Genomic DNA, 26151 nt, shown 5'->3' with positions numbered 1-26151 from the left:
CCTTCTGTTCAGCACTGGTGGGGCCACACCTGGAGTATTGTGTCCAGTGTTAGTCCCCCCACTACAGAAGGGATGTGGACAAATTGGAGAGAGTCCAGTGGGGGGCAACGAAAATGATTAGGGGGCTGGGGCACATGACTTATGAGGAGAGGCTGAGGGAACTGGGGTTATTTAGTCTGCAGAAGAGAAGAGTGAGGGGGGATTTGATAGAAGCCTTCAGCTACCTGAAAGGGGGGTTCCAAAGAGGATGGAGCTTAAGCTGGTGCTCAATGGGGCAGATGACAGAATAAGAAGCAATGGTCTCAAGTTGCCAGTGAGGAGGTCTAGGTTGGATATTAGGAAAAACTATTTCACTATGAGGGTGGTGAAGCACTGGAATGGGTTACGTAGGGAGGTGGTGGAATCTCCATCCTTAGAGCAGTAAACCTACAATTCTTCCATACGGAGTTCAGTCACAAATTTAATTAACACATTTTTTTTAATGAGCGTCATCAGCGTGGAAGCATGTCCTCTGGAGTGGTGGCTGAAGCATGAAGGGGCATATGAATCTTTAGCGCATCTGGCACATGAATACCTTGAAATGCTGGCTACAAAAGTCCTATGCGAATGCTTATTCTTACTTTCTGGTGACATTGTAAACAAGAAGTGGGCAGCATTATCTGGCTAGTTTGAGCTCATATTCCAACTCTCTGCCCCAACTGTGAGTCCCTCATCCCCGGCCCCACCCCGGAGCCCACACCCCCAGCCAGAGCCCTCACACCCCTGCACCCCAACCCTTTGCCCCAGCCCTGAGCCCCCTCCCACACTCCAAACCTCTTGGCCCCACCCCGACCACATGAATGCTTTGTGCACCAATATGGAGGGCACCCAGGCAGCATGGAGAAGGAAACTGTCTGATGTGAATGCAGAGGGCACAAAAGCTGGTGTAAAGGAAAGGAAGGTAGATTGAGAACAAGGTGGCAGGGGGAGAGAAATTGGAACTGGCTGGGCAAGGACACTAGGACTAGGGGCTGAGTGGTAGAAAAAACTAGAAACTGGGTGTCTGAGAGAGGGAATATAGGAGACTGGGGCTGGGAGCTTGCAAGTGTGAGGACTTGAACTGATTACGCAAGGAGAATAGGAGCCAAGTAAAGAAACAGGGTGCGGGGAGGAACTGACTATGGGAAAGAAACTCTGAGGTAACTTGCGGGATGGAGTGGAGATTGTTACTGCTGGACAATGAGACTGATTCTGTGAACTAGCAATGGGGGAGGAACACAGGAAGGGAGAGGAGACAGATCTGACAAGTAGGTAGGGTACAGGGAGGAGCACTGGCATTGGCTGGGGCAAACAGTCTGGAGTGAGGAGGGAATTAGTATTTGGACAGAGGGCGACTATGTTGGCTGAGCAAGAAAAACTCTTGGAAGGCACAGGAAAGAAAAAGGGTTAAACTGGGGAAAATGGGCAGAAGAGGAGTCTTTGCCCACGAGATACACTCCCTGCCAGACCCAGGAGTGGAATCCAAGATTCCAGAGTCTCATGGTTCCTCTGCTGTCAGCAATTATCAGTGAAATCCACTGGCAAAGTATGTGTCTCATCCCTCTCTAATGCTGGTCCACATATAGGATGACAAACCTACTATTGCTATCAGTTGCTCCATTAGTTCAAGTGGCAAACATCTGTGTCGTGGATCTAAGATTCCCAATCCTGCTGATGAATCATGGGTGTCCAATATGATGCTGCATGATGAAATTTCTGGGTTTTTTTCAGTTTGCTCTTTTAAAACCCGAGGAAAACTACAGGCAAAAAACCTGTGTTAATAACATTTGGGTTTGCTATGTCAAGCTCTCAAAAGTTAGCAAATGCCAGGATTAAGTTTGTCCATGCAACTTTAATTCAGTCCCCTTGTCATATGCATTATGTTACTGTCTTTAATTACATGATCACATACTATTTTTTCCATTGGACCCCTTCTACATTCAGTGCACAGGATGGAACTGCTTTGGGGTGAATCAAGGTTGAGTAGTGAGGGACACTATTGCCTGCAGGGTCCCTGTTGCTTTTGCTGCAGAATTTGGAAGGTGTGTAGTGAATGAGGCAGTGGGTTGCAGAAAGAGAAAGAATGATCTCCTGGTTAAGGTACTTGAAAGCTGCCTTGGGGGAAGTACTATCCCTGTTTCTGCCACAAAGTTACCATGTGATATTTAGCAAATCACTTAAATCATACTTTTTCACAGGTGCCCACTAACTCTGTTTCTCATTTTCTGGGTATCCAAATTGGGACCCTGAGGTCTGATTTGCAGAATTTGCTGAGCAGTCACAACTGAAGTCAATAGGAGCTGTGCTTTGAACATACCAAGTGCAATATAATGCTAAGTAATTTTAAAAATGCGGTCCTAGACGTCTCAAATTGAGCTCCCAAAATTGTGGAAACATTTGATCCTTATCTTTGTGCCTCAACTCCCGAACTGCAAAATAGGGTTAAAACCACCCCTTCTTCTGTCAGAGGTGTTGTAGAAGGTAAATTAATGTTTGTGATGCATTCAGATACTGTAGTGATGAGAGAGAGGCCAAGTATACACTATAAACTTGCAGTGGTATAACTAGGTCACTCTTGTGTGAAAAATCCACACCCCGAACGACGCAGTTGTACCAACTTAACCGACGGAGTAGACAAATCTGTGTCGAAAGGAGGGCTTTTCATGTTGACATATCTACTGTCGAAATCTCGCAGAGGTGGATTAAATATACCAATGGAAGAAGCTCTCCTCTTGACCATAGTAGTGTCTTCACTGAAGCGCAACAGCAGCGCAGCTGCACTACAACAGCATTTTAAGTGTAGACCTGCCCAGAGATAATGAAAGTGAGTGGAATACATTTCTAATGCTCATGGTTGTGGGAAAAAGCTTGAAAACATGAACCTTATAGTCTCAGAAAGCAGAAGGCATGATTTTTAATGCTTTTAGGATGACAATGCTGAGTAGTTCTTATCTGTGTTGTGTACATAGCCTTCTTTTGGACTTGAATTTGTTCAGATACTGTGCATATACTTTTAAAGGATAGTGTTTAAGATTTCTTTAACAAGTTTACACTTTTTAAAACTAGAGCACAATTCTTTTTTTTTAATTAAGGTAAAGTTACAATAAAATGTTAAAATATACTACATTGTACATTACTTTTTCAGGGTCAGATTAATATTCAAAGAACCTGGCAAAAAGTTATGGTTTGCTGGCTGGGGAGCCCTCCTCTGAGTACACTAAAAAGAGTAACCAAATTTTCTGAACACCCTTCCCACTTTGGGGCATTTCTCTTGTGTATATACTTGGTGTGAAAGCTTTTCCATTACAAGGACAGTCCTTATTTTACTGTGCCACAGTTCCATAGCAGGAAAAGTCATATTTTTCCAATAATGTGCAATATAAAGTCTTAAATAAAAAAGAAATTAATTATTCTATTTAAAATGTAGATCCTTTACTGGAGCATTAAGTAAGCAGATCAGGGGTCTCTACAAAGCCAGCATTTTGTCATAAGATAAATCTTTCACAATTTCCTCCCCAAATCATCTAATTCCTGAACACAAGCACCACATGTGTGATTATGGTCCCCTTTTCCTGCAGCCCCTCCAACAGAGTGCTCCCTAGTAGCAAAAATGTGGCATCAGATGCCATCTATACAGCAATTGATTAAAAAAAAAATTCTTTGAGCCCCACAAACTGAAGATGTATATCTCCATTCACACATACAGACCCACTTATTCAGCTCAATTTCTTTGTCCAAATCCCTATCCCATCTTTTCGTCTGGGTTGTTTTCTTATCAACATCTTTTTAAATCAAAATGATACATATCTTCCAAATATAACAAGACATCCTCAGCATACAATCTGTTTTCTGTTCTAATCCAGACAATGTCTTGATGCCCTTTACTAAGTGGATTTTCTCACACTTATTTGCATATGGCTTTATTGCCAAAGCAACCAACAAGTTGGATAAGGGCAACCCTGTGTCATTCCCTAGACAAATTAAAAGGCAATGACTGATGGCCATTAACCAAAGCAGATGCTTAAGGATCAGTATACAGGACCAATATGCCTCTACAAAACTGAATTCAAAAACCAAACTTTACTAAAATCTGTTGAAGTACTCCCACACCAGCCGGTCAAAGGCTTTCTCAGCACCCATAGAAAGAAGCACACAGGAAGAATTTCAAGAATTAACATTGTAGATCAAATTCAGAGTTCTTCTGAGATTATCAGATAGATGCCTGCCAGCAATGAACTGAGACTGGTCTGGGTGAAACTATTTGTGCAAAATGACACTCAGTCTTTTTGCTAGAAGCTTAGCATAAGTTTTAGCGTCCACGTTAATTAAGAAATAGGTCTGTATGATACACAACTGGAAAGATCTTTTCCTTCTCTAGGAATGAGTACAATTTCTGCCTCCGTCTATGAATCTGAAATCTTGTCTCCCTGCAATATACGTTAAATCATTCATTTAAAATAGAACACAATTCTTTCCATTTTTTTGCAGCTTGTTATGGGGCCACTAGAAGAGACTTTGCTTTTCTGAACTATCTCAGTGGAAATAAACTTTGTGGTCAGTGATGGAGAAACTTGGCAGCTGCAGAACCCAAACAAGGAGATCTAAATTGTTTCTCCTGAAAAGGCATCTGAGCATGTGATCAGCTTGTTCAACAGTGTCCATATAATCTGCTGTGACACTCTTGCCTTTCAGCTTACTCTTCTATGGTTACCTTTCGTGATTCGGTTTTTTTCATGATTTGTCATTACAGATGCAGCAAGTGTTAGTAAGATAAGAAAACCGTTATTTGAAAACATTCGCATAGTTGACCTTAGAATCACCAAATCATGTTAAACATTCCCATGTATTCCAAAATGTCTTTGTGAATCAGAAGTAAAATGCACTGGTTGGCCAGTGTGCTAGATACACATCTGGTTTGTTACTCATTCCCTGCGCATTGTATTATAAATGCTACAAGATCAAAAAAAATTTTTTTTGGCTGAATTTCTCAATGTTTTTCTGTAACATTTTCCTTTTAAAGGTCCATATTCCTTAAACGGCTATAGAGTGAGAGTATACAGACAGGATTCTGCCACCCAGTGGTTCACTGGTATAATTACTCATCATGATCTTTTTACCCGCACTATGATTGTTATGAATGACCAGGTAAATATTCTGACCCTTATTCAGAAAAGTTTTATGCCCAATGTAAATGTTTGATATTTTTTTAAGTGTTGTGGTGGTGTTAGATTTATTATGCTGTTCTCTTCAAATGGGTACAAGTATATCCCTTATTAGTCTGAAAGTTGTGTTTAAACAATGTGCATTTAAGCAATAAATCCAACGTCTAAGATTTTAGGTTCTCTTATATAATCATTACCTGATTATTGAAATGCTTAAAATGAATCAGTCTCTAATATCTAGAACCAAGAATCAGTCTCTAATGTCGGCTCTGCTTCAAATTTGTCTCCTATCACTCCAGTAACGATAACTTTTTCAGAAGCAGTTAAAATCTCTTTGAGTCATGTGATATTAATTATTTATTTTAGTAGCTTTCAGTTGCAGTTGGTACTATTCCTAAAAGTTTAAAACAAGGATTTTCATGGCAAAATGGAGAATTATATTCCAAGAGAAACCTGGGAGTATTGAATTAGTGTTAATATAGTAAATGACTTGTCTTCCTTGAAGTGACCAACAGAATCAAATGTCAATATGCAAGTTTGTCTAACTTAATGTTCAAATTCTTTGTAATTAACTTGCAAATTTCTTTATATGAATCTGTTGTCTTGCTCTGCATTTTGCCATTCTCTTTCACCAGTTACTTTCATCTTCTCTTTATAGCCAGATTGTATTCAGTTTTTAAAAACTTGCTTAATGGTCATCCTCTAACAAGAGTTTGATCGCTTTTCAGTTTATCATTGTCAGCTTGTGGGAAAAAGGAACCAATGTAATAGTGGTCTAATAAAACTGTTAACTTGAACACAAAATGATAATGCTTGGGTTTTGCTGCTTCCCCATTCCACTGAGAAGTCTTACAACAGGCTAGCTTGTCAAGATGAACTAGGGCTTTCCTTTGGATACTTTTTCAGCGTACCATATGAACTATGTATTTGGCACAAACATTGATGTAGGAAATATAGGGTAGACTATGTTTATAAACATGTTAATTATGGATTTCTTCTTCTTTTAATAAACTAGGTGTTAGAACCACAGAATGTTGATCCTTCTATGGTTCAGATGACCTTTCTAGATGATGTTGTTCACTCTTTGTTGAAAGGGGAAAATATTGGCATCACATCACGTCGCAGGTCTCGTTCCAACCAGAACAGCAACACAGCCCACGTAGATATATTTTCTTTTTCTACTTAAGTGATGTTTTGGTTTATTGTAAATGTTGAATATCTGTATTTAAACAGATTAATTAGGATCATGTTGGGTGAATTAATTATTTGATTATATTTAGGGGCATTATACACGTGCTCAAGCAAATAGTCCCAGACCAGCCATGAATTCCCAAACTGCAACACCAAAACAGAACTCTCACCAGCACCATCAACAACGGAATGCTCGTCCAAATAAAAGGAAAGGCTCAGATAGCAGCATGCCTGACGAGGAGAAGATGAAGGAAGAAAAATATGATTATATAGGTCGAGGAGGTAGGAGCATTTTTGAAAGGGGAGGGGGAGAAATTCTTAAAACTGTCCCTGACTAAAAATATAATAATAATTTCTTTCTCCTCTACAGAAAATCCCAAAAGTAAACATAAACACTTTATTAGTAAAAGAAGAAAACCCGAAGAGGATGAAAAGAAACTAAGTATGAAAAGATTGCGGACAGACAATATCTCTGACTACTCTGAGAGCAGTGACTCAGAAAATTCAAATAAAAGATTAACAGATTCTTCATCAGAGCAAAATTCAGAGAATGAGTTGAAAAGCAAGAACACTTCAAACATAAATGGAGAAGAAGGAAAATCCCAGAGTAGTGAGGGGGTAGAGGAACAGACACTAATAGATAGGCAGTCTCCATGGGATGAAATACAAGCAGATAAAAATCATCAAGATGCAGAAAGACCAAAGTCAGCTGAATTAGACCTACAAGAAAAAAAATCACTCCATCCAGCAGAGCAGCTGAAATTTCATAGTCAGAGTGCCAGTGATGCACATGTTCAAGAGTGCAGTGTAGAAAATCGGCATACTATGGAATTGTTAACAAATGAGCAGTTTGTACCCAGGCCTCCTACACCAAAATGTGGAGGTGATGCAACTACTGAAACCAATTCTGATGAGGAGAGCCAGGAAAATGCTGCAAGTACCTTTGGGTTGCAAAAACTTCAGAAAATAGCGTCCTGTGGCAGCAATTTAAAACATCAATTTACAAATGTAAATTTTCTAGAAGTAAGAAAACAAGAAACTGATCAAAGTTGGGTTAGCGATGTCAGTAAAATGGATTTGATACAGTCTGGGATTATGAAAACGACAGTAAATGAACATTTAAATCCTGAAAAAGAAAAAGTTCAGCATGGCTCATTTGTGTCTTCATTAAATGTAGTTTCATTAGCTGAAGAGGGTAAACTACATAAACAAAGTCCAGCCTCTGATGCTATGAAGTCAAAATCTAGTACTTCAGTTGATCATCCTAAAACAAAGTCAAATTCTTCACCTGATGTTAAGCCTAAACTCACCCAATCTCCTGATACTGTGAAGTCAAAGGTTAGTTATCAGAACAGCCATGTTACTGGAGTATCAAGGTCAGCAAATAAAACTGAGCATGATATGCCTAGGTCTAGTTTTCATCCGGTTCCAGCTCGAGTTAGTGCATTAGAAGCTACTAAAAGTCCTCTTATTATTGACAAGAATGAACATTTCACAGTATACAGGGATCCCACTCTTATTGGTCAAGAAACAGGAACTAATCACATTTCACCTTACTTACATCAGCATAATTATCCTCTTCATTCCTCATCCCACAGAACCTGTTTAAATCCGAACACCCATCATCCTGCATTAAGTGGTGCACCCCATCTATTAACTGGGTCTTCAAATCAGACTCCATTATCTGCTATTAACACTCATTCTCTTAGTACTGCATCTCACCATTCTGTTCATCACCCTCATCTACTTCCTGCAGTGTTACCTGGAGTGCCTACAGCTTCCTTATTAGGTGGCCATCCACGACTAGAGACTGCTCATGCCAGCAGCTTAAGCCATTTGGCATTAGCACACCAGCAGCAGATGTTACAGCACCAGTCTCCACATCTTCTTGGACAAGCTCATCCTTCTGCTTCATATAATCAGATAGGACTTTATCCAATTATTTGGCAGTATCCAAATGGAACACATGCTTACTCAGGACTTGGTCTACCCGCCTCTAAATGGGTCCATCCAGAAACTCCTGTTAATGCTGAGGCTTCTTTAAGAAGGGTAAGTGATTCTGCTTTCTTAATTATTACTTTTAATAGTACTTTAAGGTCACTGGCCTGTATGCGCAAGTACAGTGGTTACAAAAATAATTGTTAGCCCATTTCCCAATATTTGTCCATTGTCCATGAAAATGATTTTTTTTTTCTTATATGCTCTTGGCAAAACTGCATAGAAGTATGAGTAAGTAAGTTCCAGTAAGATGACGGTTTCATAATGCACATGAATAGGGGGACCAAACTAAGATGGCATTGGCAACCTTCATTCTGGCCTTTTCTAGCTTTTGCATGCTTGACTTTTTAATTTTAACTGACTTTTAACATAGCTGTTTTGGGGGTGGGGAGGGCGCAGTGGTTGTACATAACTTCCTACGGTTTTTAAAATACAGATTAAAGATATAAACATTTCATCATGTGGAACTATATTGGGTCATCAGTAAGGTTAGGACCTGTAGATCCACAGCGCAAAACTTTACCACTTGAGTTAATGGTGTAACTGGTAGCAATTCACTACAGGGACCAGATACTACAAAGACTTTAAAAAAATCTTAAATTAATCAAACTGTACCATAGAATCTCTATGAATAGAAATTCCATGCTTGAATAATGAGAGGCAGGAGGAATCTAGTACTGACCACCTGACCAGGATGGTGACGGTGATTGTGAAATGCTCAGGGAGATTAGAGAGGCTACAAAAACGTAGTGCCCCGTATTCATTTGGTTCCTCAGCGTGGCTGAGGAAAGTTTTCCCACCAAAACTCTATAAACTGGGAGTCACTCTGGAGAGGGAAAGGGTCAAGCTTGAGGGATCTTGCTTTCAGGTCCCCAAAGGCCAGTTCTCGAAAGGAACCCTGCATGCGGACCTGGGAGTCACCAGCCCCCCACACAGCCAGTGTTGCTTTCCCTGGCTCGCTGCAGACTGTTCCAAAATGGCTTCTCACCTCTCCTGAGCTCCCAGGGAATGGCATCTCATTCCCTGTTGGTTGCAGAGCAGACTCTGAGTGTGCCCTTGGCTTCTCCTCTCCCAGGGATAGTGTGCCCAGGATATAGTGTACTTGGACTTTCAGAAAGCCTTTGACAAGGTCCCACACCAAAGGCTCCTAGGCAAAATAAGCAGTTATGGGATAAGAGGGAAGGAATAAATGGTCAGTTTTCACAGTGGAGAGAGGTAAATAGCTGAATCCCTCAAGGATCTGTACTGGGACCAGTGCCATTCAACGTACTCATAAATGATCTGGAAAAGGAGGTAAACAGTGAGATGGCAAAGTTTGCAGACTATAGAAAATTGCTCAAGAGAGTTAAGGCCAAAATTCACTGAAAAGAGGTACAAAGGTATCTCACAAAACTGGGTGAATGGGCAGCAAAATAGCAGATTAAATTCAATATTGATTGGTGCAAAGTAATGCATATTGGAAACCATAATTCCAACTATACATTAAAATGATGGGGTCTAAATTAGTTGTTACCACTCAAGAATGAGATCTTGGAGTCATCATGGATAGTTCTCTGAAAACATCTGCTCAATGTGCAGCAGTAGTCAAAAACCATTAGGAAAAGGATAGCTAGTGAGACAGAAAATATCCTAATGCTGCTATATAAACCTACCCTTTTGAATACTGTGTGAGTTCTGGTTGCTCCATCTCCAAAAAGATATTTTAGAGTTGGAAAAAGTACAGAGAAGGGCAGCAAAAATGATTAGGGGTATGAAATAGCCTCTATTTGAGGAAAAGGTAAAAAGACTGGTATTGTTCCTCTTAGAACAGAGATGATTTTGCTAGTGGTCTATAAAATCATGATTGGTGTGGAGAAAGAAAATAAGGAAGTCTTATTTACCTCTTCACATAACACAAGAACAAGAGGTCACCCAATGAAATTAATAAGCAGCAGGTTTAAAACAAACAAAACGAAGCGCTTCTTCACACAACGCACAGTCAGCCTGTGGAACTCACTGCCAGGGGATGTTGTGAAGGCCCAAAGTATAACTGGGTTCAAAAAAGAATTAGATAAGTTCATGGAGGATAGGTCCATCAATGGCTATTAGCTAAGGTGGTCAGGGATGCAGCCCTATGCTCTTGGTGTCCCTAAACCTCTCATTGCCAGAAGCTCAGACTAGATGAATCACTCGATAATTGTCCTGTTCTGTTCATTGCTTCTGAAGCACCTGGCACTGGCCGCTGTTGGAAGACAGGATACTAGGCTAGATGGACCATTAGTCTGACCCAGTATGTCCATTCTTATGTTCTTACGTTGTTAAGGGGATAAGACACTCATTTTGCCAGTGGATTTCACAGCTGTTTGGTAGATAGCAGAGGAATGTTGAGACTCAAAAAACTCTGGTTCAGTTCCAGGTTCTGTAGGGAAGTGTGCTCCAGTGGTTATAAACTCTTTGGCCTTTGTCCACCTGTGTTCCTCACTGTCCCCCTCTTTTCCTGTCCATGTACACTCCTGGCTTCTGTCCCTCACCCCCTGCTCCTATTGAGACACAACCCTGGCACCTCTCCCTGCTGCCTCCTCTGCTCCTCACCCCTTTGCATGTGAGTCAGACTGATTATTTCTTCTCCTTCATGCTTCCTGAGTGCTAGCAGAGGAAGGATTGAGATGGTTTCAACAGCATCACTGCTTAGTTCAGTGACTGATGCTACAGTGTCCCCTGGCAACCAGGTGTAGCAATTGCGTGAAAAGGCTTGCTCAGCCTCTGCCACCTGGGATGCAGCATGCTCGGTTCAATTTGGATGTAGGAACGTGGTCAGTTCAGTTGAAACCTTTGGAGAGCAATGCTTCCAGTCTTTATCAAACTTCTGTTGAACAATCTGATTTTCAGAGGCTTATATTACAGTCTAATTATGCTTTTCACAGGGGTAGCAAAAGGCAAGTCCTTAACACTAGGGCAACCTCCCTACCGAATTTTAAGTTCCTACCTCACAACATGTAGGTGCTTGAGCTTCCCAGTGGTTGTGTAAGAATATTTTAACATGGGCAAAACATCTTCCTTTTTCTGACACTCATTCTTAGAAATGGCTGAACTATTGTAGCTGAGCCTTTTTCCAAATAGTTCAGTCTAAGGCAGATACCTGGCTGGAAAATATCAAGTGATTAAAGTTTGGCCAAGTCATAAGGAGTTAAAAAAAAGGCCTCATGAGGGAAAGAGGAAGGCAATCTGAACTGTAGGTGTCTCTGTCAGCTTCACCTGTAATGAAGGTATAGAAAAATAAACTAATTTCACTTAGGCCTCTGAAGTCTATTGGTCTGCAGGTATTCAGTTTCTTAATTATATTGATAACAGCAATTGTTTTGTGCTGACTGTTGTCTTCTAGTTACAGCCCCAGCCAGAGTTCCCTCTAATTTTCCCCACCCATGTGCGGAATGAATTTTGTTATGTGCACCAATATGGAGGTGATGTGATGGGGTGGAGCCAGGGATGAGGGGCTCAGGGTTGGGGCAAAGGGTTGTGGGGCAGGGGTGTGAGGGCTCTGGCTGGGGGTGCAGTCTCTGGGGTGTGGCCAGGGATGGGGGGGTTGGGGTGCAGGAGGGTGCTCTGCAGCTCTGCTGGAGAGAGAGGACCCCCCAGCTCTCTTTCCCCACAGCAGAACCTGGGCTTGAGGGGGAAAGGGAGAGGTGGCTCTCCCCGGCGCGGCAGCTCCAGGGCTGGGGCCACAAGATAGGTGGCCCAGCCCTGGCAGGTCCGGGCCAGGGGAGGGGTGTCATAGCAGGTCCGGGCTGGGGGAGGGGTGCCCTGGCCGCAGTAGGTCCGGGCTGTGGCAGAATTGGGGCCAGGGGAGGGGCTCTGCAGCAGGTTCAGGTGCCCTGGTTGTGGCAGAGTTGGGGCCGGGGGGAGGTGCGCTGTGGCAGATTTGGGTGCCCCGGCCGCAGCAGAGCTGGGGCTGGGAGGAGGGATGCCCTGGCCGCGAAAAGTGCGGGCCGGGGCTGGGTCGCCCCTCCCCTGGTCACAGCAGGTTGGGGGCCAGGCTAGGTTGGAGCCGGGGGAGTGGTGCCCTTCCCCCTGGCCAGGTCATTTCCCCAGGCAGGTTCCCTGAGTGTCTGTGTGGTGCTAAATAGGCTGCTGCACAACTGCTCAGCTTACAGGGACCTTAGGCCTCAGCGACCTTTTTTGATTTCCTCAAAAACATTACTATGTTAAAGCAACCTTTTGGGTTTCATAGTGAAGTGCTCAGAAGTCAGGAAGTGAGAATTAAGGGTTTCACATGCAAATCTACTCCCTTGTGTGCATTATGATACAATTATTAATTACGACATCTTATGCTATATTTCAATATAAAAATGTTTCTATCATAGACACTTCTGTCTCCAAGGTAACACGTCATCATTAATTTTACATAAGTTATCAACTTCATTTAATACAGCCTACGCTAGTTTTCAAATAAAGATTATCATAATGCATTCAAGCAAGGAGGTAGAGTTAAAATTGTATATTCACACTTAAATTTTGTATTTCCTAACTTTTGAATACTTAGCTACTCAACCTTAAGATTTCCTTAACATAGTTTGTAGTACTGTACTAATTGTGTGATTGAGTTGTGTAAAACAATTTGGCTAAATATAACAGGTTGCTTAGGCTTATCCATAGCTAATCATTTGTAGCATGGAGAAAAATGGTAAGAAAAGGGAAGGCTTATTCTTTTGTTTTATATTTACACTTGAAAGATAGTCCCAAGAAATATTAAACCTTATTTTCAAAGAAAATATTTGAACACTGATCATTCAACAAATTAACTAATAATTGAACTTATACTTATTAAACTGTCAGTGGTTTGTTAGTTTTAAGGAAGTTGTTTAAAGAGAGGCCCTGAGTTGAAATTGTAGAAGTAAAATGATCAAGCTCGATATTTGAGAATCAAACCTATCTCAGAATACATGTGGAAAATGTAAACATTTTTATATGCTATAAACCAAGTCAATGGCATACTCAGATATCCTTACTCTCTCCAAATATGCCTCAAAAACTTGGGGGAAAAAAGTATATGATTTGTAGTGGTAAAGTATATAACTTACTCTCTGTTCGTTGGTAAGATTTTAAGAAAAGGTATGATGATGATGCTGTGCTTCAGTTCCTGTGATAACTTTGAAGTCTGATTTTGTTGCTGTTAACAGAATACTCCCAGCCCTTGGTTACACCAACCCACCCCTGTGACCTCAGCTGACAGTCTTGGGTTACTGAGTCACATTCCTGTAAGACCATCCAGTGCAGATCCGCATCGGCCACTCAAATTGACAACACATTCTAGTCCACCATTGTCCAAAAATATAGTAGATCATCACAAAGAGTAAGTTCACCATTGTCTAAATCATTAAACTGATGTATAAGCTAATGTTTACAATATGAGACTGTCAGGTTCAGTAGCTTGTTTTCATTTACCTTCATTTCAATTCACTTGTAAAAATGCATGGCCTGGCATATGTAAAAGTGTGACAAAATATGCTTTCAAATAATAAGTAACATTTTCAAAAGAGCTGAAGTGGCTTAGGTGCCTAAATCCTATTTTCGAACTGAGGCGCATTGACTTTCAATGGGACTTAAATTCCTAAGGCACATAGAAGCTTTTGAAAATTTTACCCAGAATAAAGAAATTCATCAGCTTTATTTTGCGTTAATAGATAATTTTGTTTGAGAGTTGAAGGATGGGTCCCTTAAATTCTGTTAGCATATTGTAGTACGTTTGTAACAAAATTTAATCTGTTTTAACTTCTTTCATACAGAGAATTGGAGAGGAAAGCATTTATTGAACCTTTACGTTCTGTTACAACTGCACCTCTAAAGACTGATCTGGAACATAGCAGAACACAGACTGCAAAAGAGAGTCATTTGCACAGACATTTTGTGGACCCAATGTTGAGTCAATTGCAGAAGCCACCTCAAGAGACTGGAGAGCGTCTAAGCAAATATAAAGAAGAACATAGACGGATACTTCAAGAGAGTATTGAAGTTGCTCCTTTTACAGCTAAAATCAAGGCTCTTGAGGGTGAGAGAGAGAATTATTCTAGAGTAATGCCATTATCATCTTCTAGCCCCAAAAGCTATGCAGTGAAACATGACAAAGAACCAGAGCGTTCTGTGTCAGAACTTTATAAAATCAAGCATTCAGCACCACAGAGTTTGCCACAAAGTAACTATTTCACCACCTTGTCAAACAGCGTAGTGAACGAACCACCAAGATCCTACCCATCTAAGGAAGTTTCGAGTTTGTATGTCGATAAACAGAATAGTTGTCTTTCAACAGCAGCTAATCCCCAGTCTCTCACTTCTTTTATTTCATCTCTTTCAAAACCTCCGCCTTTGATTAAGCATCAACCAGAGGGTGAAGGTTCGGTAAGCAAGATAACAGAGCAGCTTTCCCATCAAGTGACATCTCACTCTGTAAATTCTTTTAGAAATGACTGCAGAAGCCCTACTCAGTTGTCAGTTTCATCTTCAAATACTCTCCGAAGTATGCCTGCCTTACACAGAGCACCAGTGTTTCACCCTCCAGTTCATCAAAACCTGGAGAGAAAGGAAAGCAGCTATAGCAGTCTTTCACCTCCAACCCTAACACCAGTGCAGCCAGTTAATGCTGGTGGCAAAATCCAAGAATTACAAAAACCACCAACTTTAGTACCTGAACCTAAGGAAGCGCAAACAATGTACAAAAGCACTTCTGAGCAGAATTTATCAGATATTTGGAAATCTAATAATGCCCCAAACAATGAAAAAGTTGAATGGCATGTTGAGCGAACCAGTGGAAAAACGCAATGTGCCACAGCATCTGTCATTGTACGTCCACCTTCTAGTACAAAATATGATAGTATGCCAGTAATGCAGTCAGCTTCCAAAGATCGAGTTAATGAAGGGTCTTCTTCAACTGGGACAAATCAAACAGATTGCGTAAATCCCGTGGAAGCCAGAGACACTGGAAGAATAATTCTGCCAAATATGAACTCAGAGACTACACACACACATTATGAAAAGAACTTTCCGTCTGTCTCACAAGGCAGCATTCCCAGTTCTGTCACACCTACCACAACTATAATGTGCAGTACCAAAACAGATGTAACCACATCTGCAGCCACAACTACCGGTGTTTCAAGCTGGGGTAGTTCAGAAGTGACTTATTCTTTATCAAACACAGTTTTGGCCTGCACACCACTGGAATGTACCTCCTCTAGAACAGTAAGTCAGGTAGTGGCACAGACACAAGAAAGCAAGGTCAGTACCACAGGTCCAATTACACCAGCCAGTGGCAAGACAGGAAGTGCCGTTCAGCCCAACTCTGGATTTTCTGGCCCAACTGATTTTATCCATTTGAAAAAGCACAAGGCAGCATTGGCTGCAGCTCAATTTAAAAGTAGTAATGCAAGTGAGACTGAGTCCAATACTGTGAAAAATCAGACATTTCCAGCCTCCATTTCCCTAGACAGTACTATTGTCTGCAATACAATAAACAAAGCCAACTGTGTAGGCAATGGGCAAGCTTCCCAGACAAGTCAGCTGAACTACCACACAAAACTGAAAAAGGCTTGGCTTACTAGACATTCAGAAGAAGATAAAAACACTAATAAAAAAGAGAATTCAGGGAATTATGTATCAGAAATTATTAAACCATGTACTGTCAATTTAATAGCTTCTACATCTAGTGATTTACAAAATAACATAGATAGTACAATCCTAGCAGATAAATTTGTGAAAGAAGATAAACACACAAGAAGAAAAGCAAAAAGGACTTACGAATCTGGCTCTGAATGTGGAGACTCTGATGAAAGTGAGAGCAAGTCAGAGCAAAGGACTAAACGGCAGCCTAAGCCAACTTACAAAAAGAAACAAAATGATTTGCAAAAGAAAAAAGGTGATACAGAGGAAGAAGTAAAACCCAATGGTGTTCTTAGCAGGAGTGCCAAAGAAAGAAGCAAGTTGAAGTTACAGAGCAGCAGTAACAGCAGTAAGTATATCAGTTGATCTGAATTAGAAAAGATAAGAAAATAGATGGACATTTGTGAATTACAATACTATTAATAAATGGAGGGTTTGTGATATGATAGTACCTGAATGAGAATAGAGCTTAAAGGGGCAGTGTCAGAGGTTGGTAGGCCTGCAGATTCACCAATTCCGACCCCATCTGTAATGTTTTAATTTGAGAAATTCATCTTTTATTATGTGTATATATGTATTAGCACAAACTATTTCTTGGTTTGAAAATGTACATAAGCCTCTCAATTTAAAGTAAACAAACTGATGTACACATGCTCTGTCATAAAGTGTCAACACCAGTATGTTTGCAGTCACACTTGGGTCAGTCATACCAATTTTAAAAAATAAATAAAAACTTCAGCCCAAGACAATGTGAACATCTGTATTTTGGGGGTGGTGGGCTTCCATCTGAGGGGTCATTTTTATTGCCATACCTTATTTCTTCCTCTGACAAGAAGACTAAGGGCAGTTTCTTCAGGGCATTCTGTTGATGTGGCTTTACATTTGGGGTAAAAAAAAAAAAAAGGTACTTTAGAGAGAAGTGTGAGAGAGCCCCTTGTAGTCCGCCTCCTCAGGTGCTGAGCATACTGCCTCTACTGCGGTACCACCCTTTCTATCTAAGGGAATGAAGAATAAACTTGGAATTTGACTCGGATGGTGTGGTATTGTCAGAGATACTGGATTGCGACTAAACTTGGCAGGAAATAGAAACTCGTCTAGAAGCAGGAAAGACCTTATTTAAGTAAAGTTTGAAATAAAATATATCTTATTGCTTATGAATGTCTAATTTCTTATTTAAGAAAAAAAATTGTCAGTTTCTTACAACGTTGGTCTTGTGTGAAAGTCCCCCGTTAAATCACGTTTCATAAGATTTTTATTAAGCTGGTACAAAGGATGGATTTGAATCTTTATCTGAATTTCTTGGCTTCTCAGTTTCACAACCTTATATTATTGGAAGATTCTGTAATTGTTTGAGGTTTAATTTGTGTTAAGTGTTGCCAGTTCCGCAACCTGTAGGAGATACTGTGGACTGGATCAAATGCTGGTACAGTACTTAGTCTACTTCTTTTTTCTTTAATTTTAATCTTTTTACAAAGGGGAGGATCAAAGAGAATGTAACTTTCAAGTTTTTTTCTAGATCTTACTCAGTTTTTACTAATTCAGGACCTGAAGTTGAATCTCACATTTGTGCATAAGTTGTACTAGTGCTGGATGATCCTCCTATTGTAAAGAGATAACATTTATGGGTTTGGTGTAGAGGACAATCGTGTACTAATATAGGGGCATGGATTGGATGGCTAAACAGGAGAGTCCTTTCGTATTTTATCTAGTATTCTATCTGCAAGATAACTGGGGACTTAAAAGAATTACCTTCCCCTGTAGCACAAAGTATTCTGCATTAGAATATGGACATATCCCATAGCATCAGTTTCCTGTGATTTCAGGGAAGGGGAGGCTGAGCAATAGTAGGTCTTGTTCCTTCCAGTCATCATCTTCATCCTCCTCCTCATGGTCTTTCTAACAGATTAGTATTTGATATTAATATATCTTTCCATTTGGGGTACTTACATGGACCCTGTTACATTATTATCAGAGTCTTCACAGTCTTTAATGTATTTATTTCTGCAACAAGACTGTGAGGTGGGGAGTAGTATTATCCCTATTTTATAGATAGGGAACTGAGGCACAGACACACTGATTTGTCAAAGTTGTACAAGAAATCTGTGGGAAACAGAACTGAATCCAAGGTTCCGCAGTCCTATGTTAGCACCCTAACATTTGAACCATCCAGTATCTAATGTGCAAGTTTTGCCCATTTCCACAGGATATGGACTTTCAGGAGTAAAGGCAATTTGCACCGATAGATACCGCATCTCTATGTGCAGATAAAACTAATTCCATTTTCAAACAGTGCTTGAATCCTAAAAAAAGAGGTGCTAGAACTCACTTCTCCCTTGGAGCCTGCTGACAATGCTATGGGTTCACTCAGTCACGGGCAGCGGAGGAGGATTGGGATGAGGCACTATACTCCTGCCAGGACCCTTCAGCCTATACAGTGGTAAAGGGCACTCCCCTCATTCTCAGCCTTTGGGGGAAAAAGTGGTGCCAGCTGCATTGACCATGTAGGGACAGGGTTGCAATGAAGAGGGGCAAGCCTCCCTTCCACACACCTGTCCAGCTCTTAGGAAAGGTCCAGCAGCTGCCACTTCTGCTCCTGGCCATGCTTAGGACAGCAATGCAGGCAGCTTGCCACACAGGACCTCATGCCTCATGGACGCCCAGCACCTCCCAGCCTCCATGGGAGGCCCTGGTGTTGCACAGTATCCCCCAGCTGTTGACCCTCTTATGGCAGGGTGCTCAGAGAAGTGCTGTGGCCTGTCCATTCAGCCTGCAGCACCAGGACTCTGGCATGGGCTCCCATGATGGATAGGGATTCAGGTGCCCCAGCTGGAGAGGGGTCCCCAGCCATGGGGCTGCCTATGCTGCTATCTCAGGCATGGCCTGGAGGGGAGGGGCAGTGGCTGCTGGGTCTCCACTCAGAGCCAACCAAAAGTGTGTGTGTGGGGTGGGGCAGGGTACCCCCCTCTTCATTGCACCCTTGTCCGAAGTAGTGGAACACCATTCTATCTCCCCAAAAAAGTGCCGGAGCACACTGGCACCAGAGCACTGCTTGTAAAAGTTATTACAATGAAAGATCGGCTAAACAGCAGTGTATATTTAAATTGTGTTTCTACTTTGAAATGTGATTGTGAAAATTGCAGCAGTGTACTCAACAGATCTGCTCCCTGTGTGTGTATTCAGTTTCAGATCTGCTGAGTTAAATGATAAAAATAAGTTCTTACTGCTTTTTGCTCCTGTTAGCCCGGTAAACCCAGTGAGCTGTATTCTGTTCTTCCTTGTGAATAATTAGCAAATTGTTTAAATTCCAGTTACGTTAAATAGAACTGCACTAAAGTAATCATATGTATTTAACTCTTCTTGGTATTGAATCCCATTACCGTCCTGGAATTATCATGTGTTGTGGCTGCATTTTTCTGTGGAATATCTACCAAAATGACATACCAAATACAAGAGAAAAGTACATTTGGTTTACATATGTGCTATGTAAATCATCAATAAAATGGTTAACAGCAGTTTGGTCTACAGAACGTTAGATTTGTACCCAAATTTTTCAAACTTGGATGCTTAAAGTTAGGCATCAAATAAAAGTAGCTTGACTTCGGAAATGCTGAAGGTTTACTGTTCCTATTGAGTTCAACATATAGATAATTTGTAAATTTCTCTTGCCTTAAGTTTTTGTTGTTTTTGCAGCTGGAATACCTCGTTCAGTATTAAAAGACTGGCGCAAAGTAAAGAAGCTGAAGCAAACTGGAGAATCCTTTCTGCAGGATGACTCTTGCTCTGAAATAGGGCCTAATCTGCAGAAATGCAGAGAATGTAGACTCATTAGAAGTAAGAAAGGTGAAGAACCAACTCACTCGCCAGTATTTTGTAGATTTTATTACTTTCGTCGGTAAGTTCACTATTTTTTTAAATGTTTTTGTTTTTAAAAAACCCTTTCTTATAATTGTGTTTATTTCTCAGTTCTTTTTGTGTATTGGCATTGTTGTAGGTTGAAAGAGGTGGGCTTTGTGTAAAACTGCAGCATTATACCAAAGACATCTGAACAGCTAACCAGCCTTCCTGAGGCAGAAAAAAGATGCAGTAGTGTTTCTTCAGTCTAGCCTAGAGTAGAGAGAGAAATCATTAATCTGTCCTTAAATTGGTGGGAAAGAGCCTTGAATTCACACACACATCACTCAATTCTAGTAATACCCCTCAGGGTATGATTATGGGAGTTTACCTAAACAACAGTCAGAATTTGACTCCTTCTTCTTACAATTGCCTTTGGCCTACCAATGTAGAAGAAGAATGCCCAGAATACACTGTACAACACTTGGTGCAATATAATGTGTGGCTAGATGGCTGATGTTAGTATGGTGGGTCCTGTGCTTTTCTTGGCAGGGGGGCTAAGACGCCACCCCTTGCCCCTGCTCTTGGGCCGCCAAGGTCCCTGCTAGTGGCCCGGGAACGTGGTAGAGGAGGGAAGTGGGGGAGGGATCTGGGTTTGTTCCTCAAGCTGAGCCCTAGCCCTTCTCAACCCCTGTGGGTTCTTAACCACTTCCCCCTTGGGTGGGGAACCTTCGGTCCTTAGACGCTGGGGGAGGAAGTCTCCCACCCCTGCTGGGGCAGGGTCTCCCTTACTTTGTTTCTCTGGTCTTTCAAATCTTACAACACACCTCCAAGCTCTAGTCCTCTCTCCTTCCTCCTCGACTGCCTGAAGCAGGGGTTTTTATTAGGTTCCTGACAGGGCTTAATTGACTACAGGTGCTCCAGTTAACCTGTAGCAACCCTCCCTAGTCTACAGGGAGCCACGCCTTAATTAGCCTAGGGCTTATATATTTCCCCTTTACCACTGCCCCCTGGCCTTCCTGTATCACAAATGCTAGTGTGGAAGTAGAGCAAAACTGTGTTTTGACTTGAACAAGTGCAATACTTACCAATGTAGACTCATTCAATAGTAATTTGAATACTCAGTTGCTGTTACACAGACTGATTTTGGTAATGTAAGCAAGGCCGTAGTTATAAGACCATAAGGAAATTACTTCAGTGTTGGACTTAAAATATTTTTCTGTACTAAAGTATACATACACAGCAATGACCTGCTTACTAAAAGTCTGTGTTCTCCTTAGATTTGTTCTTTTCCCCTTGGGAAAGAGAGTATTGGAGGTTAAGTGAAAACATAGAACAATTTTGCTACCATTTTAAAATTCGATCATTTAATTTAAAAAGCTTTAATTTTAAATGTTTTGTAGTATCAGTGGAGTTTATTTTCATTGTACCATAGACATGAGATCTGAATTTAAAATCAAGATTGCTTTACTGCTAAGAGTCTTATCAGGCTTTATTGTAATAAAATCAATGGATTCTTTTTGCTACCTGCGGATTAAGGTGTGTGTGGTGGGGAGGGGGGAATCCTTTTTGATACTGTAACAGTGGTCATAAATTACACTTCAGTTCTGAATGTAGGACACTGAGTTTTACTGATGCTGATACTATTAAAATACTTCATATATGTATCTGTTTATAACTAAAGTAGTGTAAAATATTCTGTATTATAAGGGATTATATTGTTCAGCAATACTACTTTGGTACAGGTTTACTGAGAGACCATTACAACTACTTGGAAAATATTTTAAATGTTTTTTTAATTAAAATGATCCAAAGTGGGACACCATACAAATTTTAGGCATTTCAAAGGTAAGAAATTAGCTGACCTGGTTGCGTAGAAGTAATGATCTGTGCTGCCATACAGAAACGAAAGTTCAGTTTTGAGATCCTTTTTCATTTGGCTGGCAGGAGTGTTAATATACAGAAAATAGTCAGGGACTGAGTGATCACTGTCAGCCAGCCTGTGAGAATCAGAGAAATGAATTAGACCAAAACTTTGTTGGCAAAAAAAAGAGAGAAATGCCTTACATTAGCATCAGTTTAGCAGCTTATGTGGTGATAAATGTTAAAGTAAAGTAAATTGGATCGAACAAGAGATTTATCTGAGCAGTTATTCTTTAGCTTCAGAATTTCCTCATTATTTCTTCTTAAAACTGAACTTTGTAGCAGCAGAATTTGTTCTACAGAAAACATGTTTTTCCTGTTTGCTTTAAAATTAATGCTGGCCTTTTTTCAACTCTGGAGGACTTGTATTGAGGTTTCTGGTTTAGGTCATGTGAAAATATCAATTTGGTTTCATCCAAGTCTCTTAATCTACATCTTAAAATAACAATTCAGTTTCATACAATTATCAGTCTCCACTCCAGAGAGGAAACAAGATTGAAACAAAAGAGGCATTGCAGATCAAAAATGAAGGGGTATTGACAAAACAGTGGAAGAAAGCTTGGATGAAGCCAGTACTATTAGTTCCTCTCTTGATGGAACATCAGATTCACTTAAGTGTTCCAAAAAAAAAATGCGGGGATAGGGAGGAGGAAAGAAAGGGTATATGTGTTTGCTAGTGCAAAGATTGAACCTGATTAACCTGGTCAGTATTCTTTTATATTAGTATTGCACAATATATGCAGTTTGCATGCAGACATGTTTGTTAAAATGGTTTTTAATAACAGCAAACAAAGCTTAGAGCAGTGATTCTCAAACTAGGGCCGCCACTTGTTCAGGGAAAGCCCCTGGCAGGCCGGGCCGGTTTGTTTACCTGCCGAGTCTGCAGGTTTGGCCGATCGCGGCTCCTACTGGCCATGGTTTGCCGCTCCAGGCCAATGGGGCCTGCGGAAAGCGGCACGGGCCGAGGGATAGTGCTGACTGCCCTTCCTGCAGCCCCCATTGGCCTGGAGTGGTGAACCGCGGCCAGTGGGAGCAGTGTTTGGCCGAACCTGTGGATGCAGCAGGTAAACAAACTGGCCTGGCCCACCAGGGTCTTTCCCTGAATAAGCAGCGGCCCTAGTTTGAGAACCACTGGCTTAGAGTGTAAAGTATGATGAGGTATGTAGTTAAACTATTTGTTTCCATTTTTTAGGTTGTCTTTTAGTAAGAATGGAGTTGTTAGGATAGATGGTTTCTCTTCTCCTGACCAATATGATGATGATGCAATGAGTTTGTGGACACATGACAATTATGAAGATGATGAAGTGGACCTAGAGACTTCTAAATACATTTTAGACATCATAGGGGATAAATTTTGTCAGCTAGTAACATCTGAGAAAACAGCCATGTCCTGGGTGAAGAAAGATGGTAAGGAAATCTTAATATTCTTTGTGTTATTCTATAATTCTACATGAAAGATTATAGCTCAGGTTTTAGGCTTCTCTGTTTGATTCCTCCATATATTCAATGTAGCTGCATGCTAAATCCTTTCATTGCCACTATTGTGCATTGAGAAAGTCTGTCTGTCTGTGTGTGCCAAACATCCTGTTTGAGGGAATAATTATTTCTGTATTTTGCTACAGAAATTTGCTAGTTAGTATTTGTCATTGATTTTGTCTCTTATTTTGCAAAAATATTGATTCTTAACACTGAATTTTGCTACATAATAGTCATAATAAAGTCAAATTTGTGCATATTGAAGACTTATGAATATAGGATCAGTTTTGGATTTTTTCTTTCTGTAATTGCTTCTGAGAGGAAAATTATGATTGGTATTTTTAGATGAACATTCATTTCTGTGCTACAGTTTACAGATGTTTGCCTTTAAATTTTGATACTTCTGTTCTGTTTACTTTGTGTTTCAGCCAAAATTGCCTGGAAGAGAGCAGTGAGAGGAGTCCGTGAGATGTGTGATGCATGTGAAGCCACGTTGTTTAACATTCATTGGGTCTGCCAAAAATGTGGGTTTGTGGTCTGCTTAGATTGTTATAAAGCAAAGGAAAGGAAGAGTTCTAGAGGTCAGTTTATAATTTTATATGAACCAGACCATTCTCTGTATTGTTTATTCTAACATGTTCTAGAATTGCCGCTCCAGAAGGTTCGGTGTCTTTCTGTAACCAATAACTGCTATTCTTTTTGCATAAAGCACAACTTTTTCCTATTTCTCAAAGCTTCCTCCTCACCTTTGTCATGACAATATGTAAAACCAGCCCTTCCAAAAAGCAGCTGTCACAGTTATGGAGCTAACTGACCCTCTACCCTTTTTGCTTTCTCTGAACACATCCTTCCAGATTTTAGACCTCTTGCCCTTACCTGTCTCAAGGTTGAAATTTGTAAGTCTTCCACTTTTATACTGGGACCCCCAGTGCTCCACCCTATGTATGCTAACCACTTGTTACCATGAAGGCCTGTCTTGATTTGAGCACCTGCTTGAATCCTCTCTTTGGGAACCTCTGACCAGTGATACAGACCAACAGCCTTCTTAAAAGAAAATAATTTTATGTAGTACAGTATACTCCTGATTTTCTAAAACCCTATTATCTGAACCTCCACATTATTAAAATCTCTTCTTTCACCCCAGCAATGCCAGCATGAATAATAAAGCAGAGACCCCTGCCAGCAGGAGAGGCCACCCTGCTGATGAATGGCTCCTTTGATAGTGCAGGGAGCCCTCAGCCCTACCATCATGGGAGTGAGTGAATGGGGCAGTGATGGAAAAGCTGCAGAGGGCTACCTGCACTGCCGCAGGGCCAGTGATGCCCGATCCCAGTGGGCACAAGCTGCAGGGAAGAGTGTGGTCCTGGTGGAGCACAGCAGAATCCTGACCAAGGGTCTCTGCCTCACTAGGACTGAAGCCTCCCCCTGGACCTTGTGTCTTCAATAATTGAAAAAGCAGCAGCGCAGAGAACCCTCTCTGCATCCCTGCTGTCACGGGAATGAGTGAGCAGGGCCTTGACAGCAGAGCTGCAGAGAGGGTTCTCTGCGCTGCTTCTCTTGCTCTCTCAATTATGTAAATAAAATCCATCCCTCTCTCCCCCCCCATGCTGATTGAATAACTGGGAGTACACTGTAGTTGGAACAAAGCATTAGAGGAAAAAGGATTTTAAAATGAACAGCCTGCACTCATGCTTAGTTTCATCTCATCTAATCATACATTTTGCTATAAACTAAGCTAGGCTTTCCTATTAAGTTAAAGAAAGAGAACAGAACAAATTCACATTCTCTTAGTCCTCCCCTAACTTAAAACTTAGGTCCATCTAACTTATGTCGCTCAAGATTGTGAAAAATTCACACCCCTGAGAGATGTATTTAAGCCAACCGAAGCCCCAGTGTAGACAGTGCTAGGTTGACATAGGAATTCTTCCATCAAGCTAGCTAGTGCCTTTTGGAGCGATGGATTTACTACAGCAACAGAAGAACCCCTCCCAATGCTGTAGTGTAAACACTGCTACAGTGCTGCAGCTGTGCCACTGTAGCATTTCTAATGTAGACATAACTTTAGAAAGTCAAGATCCTATTGTTAGCCACCATGGTCACAAGTGGTGACTGGGCTAGAGCCATTAAGGCAGCTGCCTCTGGCATTGTTTCCTAAATACCCTTAAGGAGGGAGCTGTTAGGCAGCTATTAGAAATGGCTTCCTCCTCCTTTCCCAAGGTGGCCAGACAAACTCCTGGGTGAAATACCATACAAGTGACAGATACAATATTTATTATTAATAGAATACACCTACATTTGTCTCACCAACTTATTTTCACCTATCAGAATATCATTTAAAAATAAATAAAATCAGGATCGCTGTAACACAATGTCTTCAATGGCAATAAATACTGAAAAAACTTGCTTCCACGCAGTCCCTTGATGCAGGGTGAGAGGGCTTCCTCCTCTGCCCTGGTAATAAGATGCTTCCAAAGTTCTCATCAAAGTCCATGTCACTTCTGCTATTAGTAAAAGGAAAGTAGTAGTAACTGTTCCAAATGAATCTGATGTAGTACGGTTTCTCTGAAAACAGCTGTGTTTGAAAAACAGTAGATAGGTTGGTGGTTTTGTTTCCTGATCTGTCTAAACTAATATGCTGCCATTTTAAATATTACTCCAAGTAATGAGTAATGTCATAGCATTGATGAAGCTTTTGTTAGCACCACTGATTGGCTGTTGCTCTGGTATTACTTTTGATATTACTTTTATCTGTAGTATATTAATATTTTTCCAGTGTTCTTGTTTCAAGAATGTAGACCTAGTTACTAAAAATGGTGAGTATTTTATGGAAAAGAGCAAGGATAATGATGATGATGGTTGTTCATGTATTCATAAATGGTCCTGGTACTTTCCAGACAGATAAAGATGTGTTCCTTTCTTCAAACAG

At 40.9% G+C, this 26151-nt stretch overlaps 1 protein-coding gene across 7 annotated transcripts in view; it reads left to right on the top strand.

Annotated features, from left to right (window-relative positions):
- JMJD1C (jumonji domain containing 1C) overlaps positions 1 to 26151 on the top strand; it is a 314652-nt gene that overhangs the window by 245059 nt on the left and 43442 nt on the right. For all 7 annotated transcript variants that reach the window (XM_027835065.3, XM_027835066.3, XM_037905088.2 and 4 more), the window contains 9 exons: positions 5039 to 5163; positions 6196 to 6339; positions 6461 to 6653; positions 6742 to 8420; positions 13526 to 13698; positions 14132 to 16344; positions 19686 to 19887; positions 22942 to 23156; positions 23654 to 23806. In XM_027835065.3, the coding sequence (XP_027690866.2) occupies positions 5039 to 5163; positions 6196 to 6339; positions 6461 to 6653; positions 6742 to 8420; positions 13526 to 13698; positions 14132 to 16344; positions 19686 to 19887; positions 22942 to 23156; positions 23654 to 23806 (5097 nt within the window). The remainder of the gene's footprint in view (positions 1 to 5038; positions 5164 to 6195; positions 6340 to 6460; positions 6654 to 6741; positions 8421 to 13525; positions 13699 to 14131; positions 16345 to 19685; positions 19888 to 22941; positions 23157 to 23653; positions 23807 to 26151) is intronic.

The sequence above is a fragment of the Chelonia mydas genome, chromosome 7 (assembly GCF_015237465.2).
Source record: "Chelonia mydas isolate rCheMyd1 chromosome 7, rCheMyd1.pri.v2, whole genome shotgun sequence".
NCBI classification, from domain to species: domain Eukaryota; kingdom Metazoa; phylum Chordata; order Testudines; family Cheloniidae; genus Chelonia; species Chelonia mydas.
This window is presented reverse-complemented; position numbering and strand designations above follow the sequence as displayed.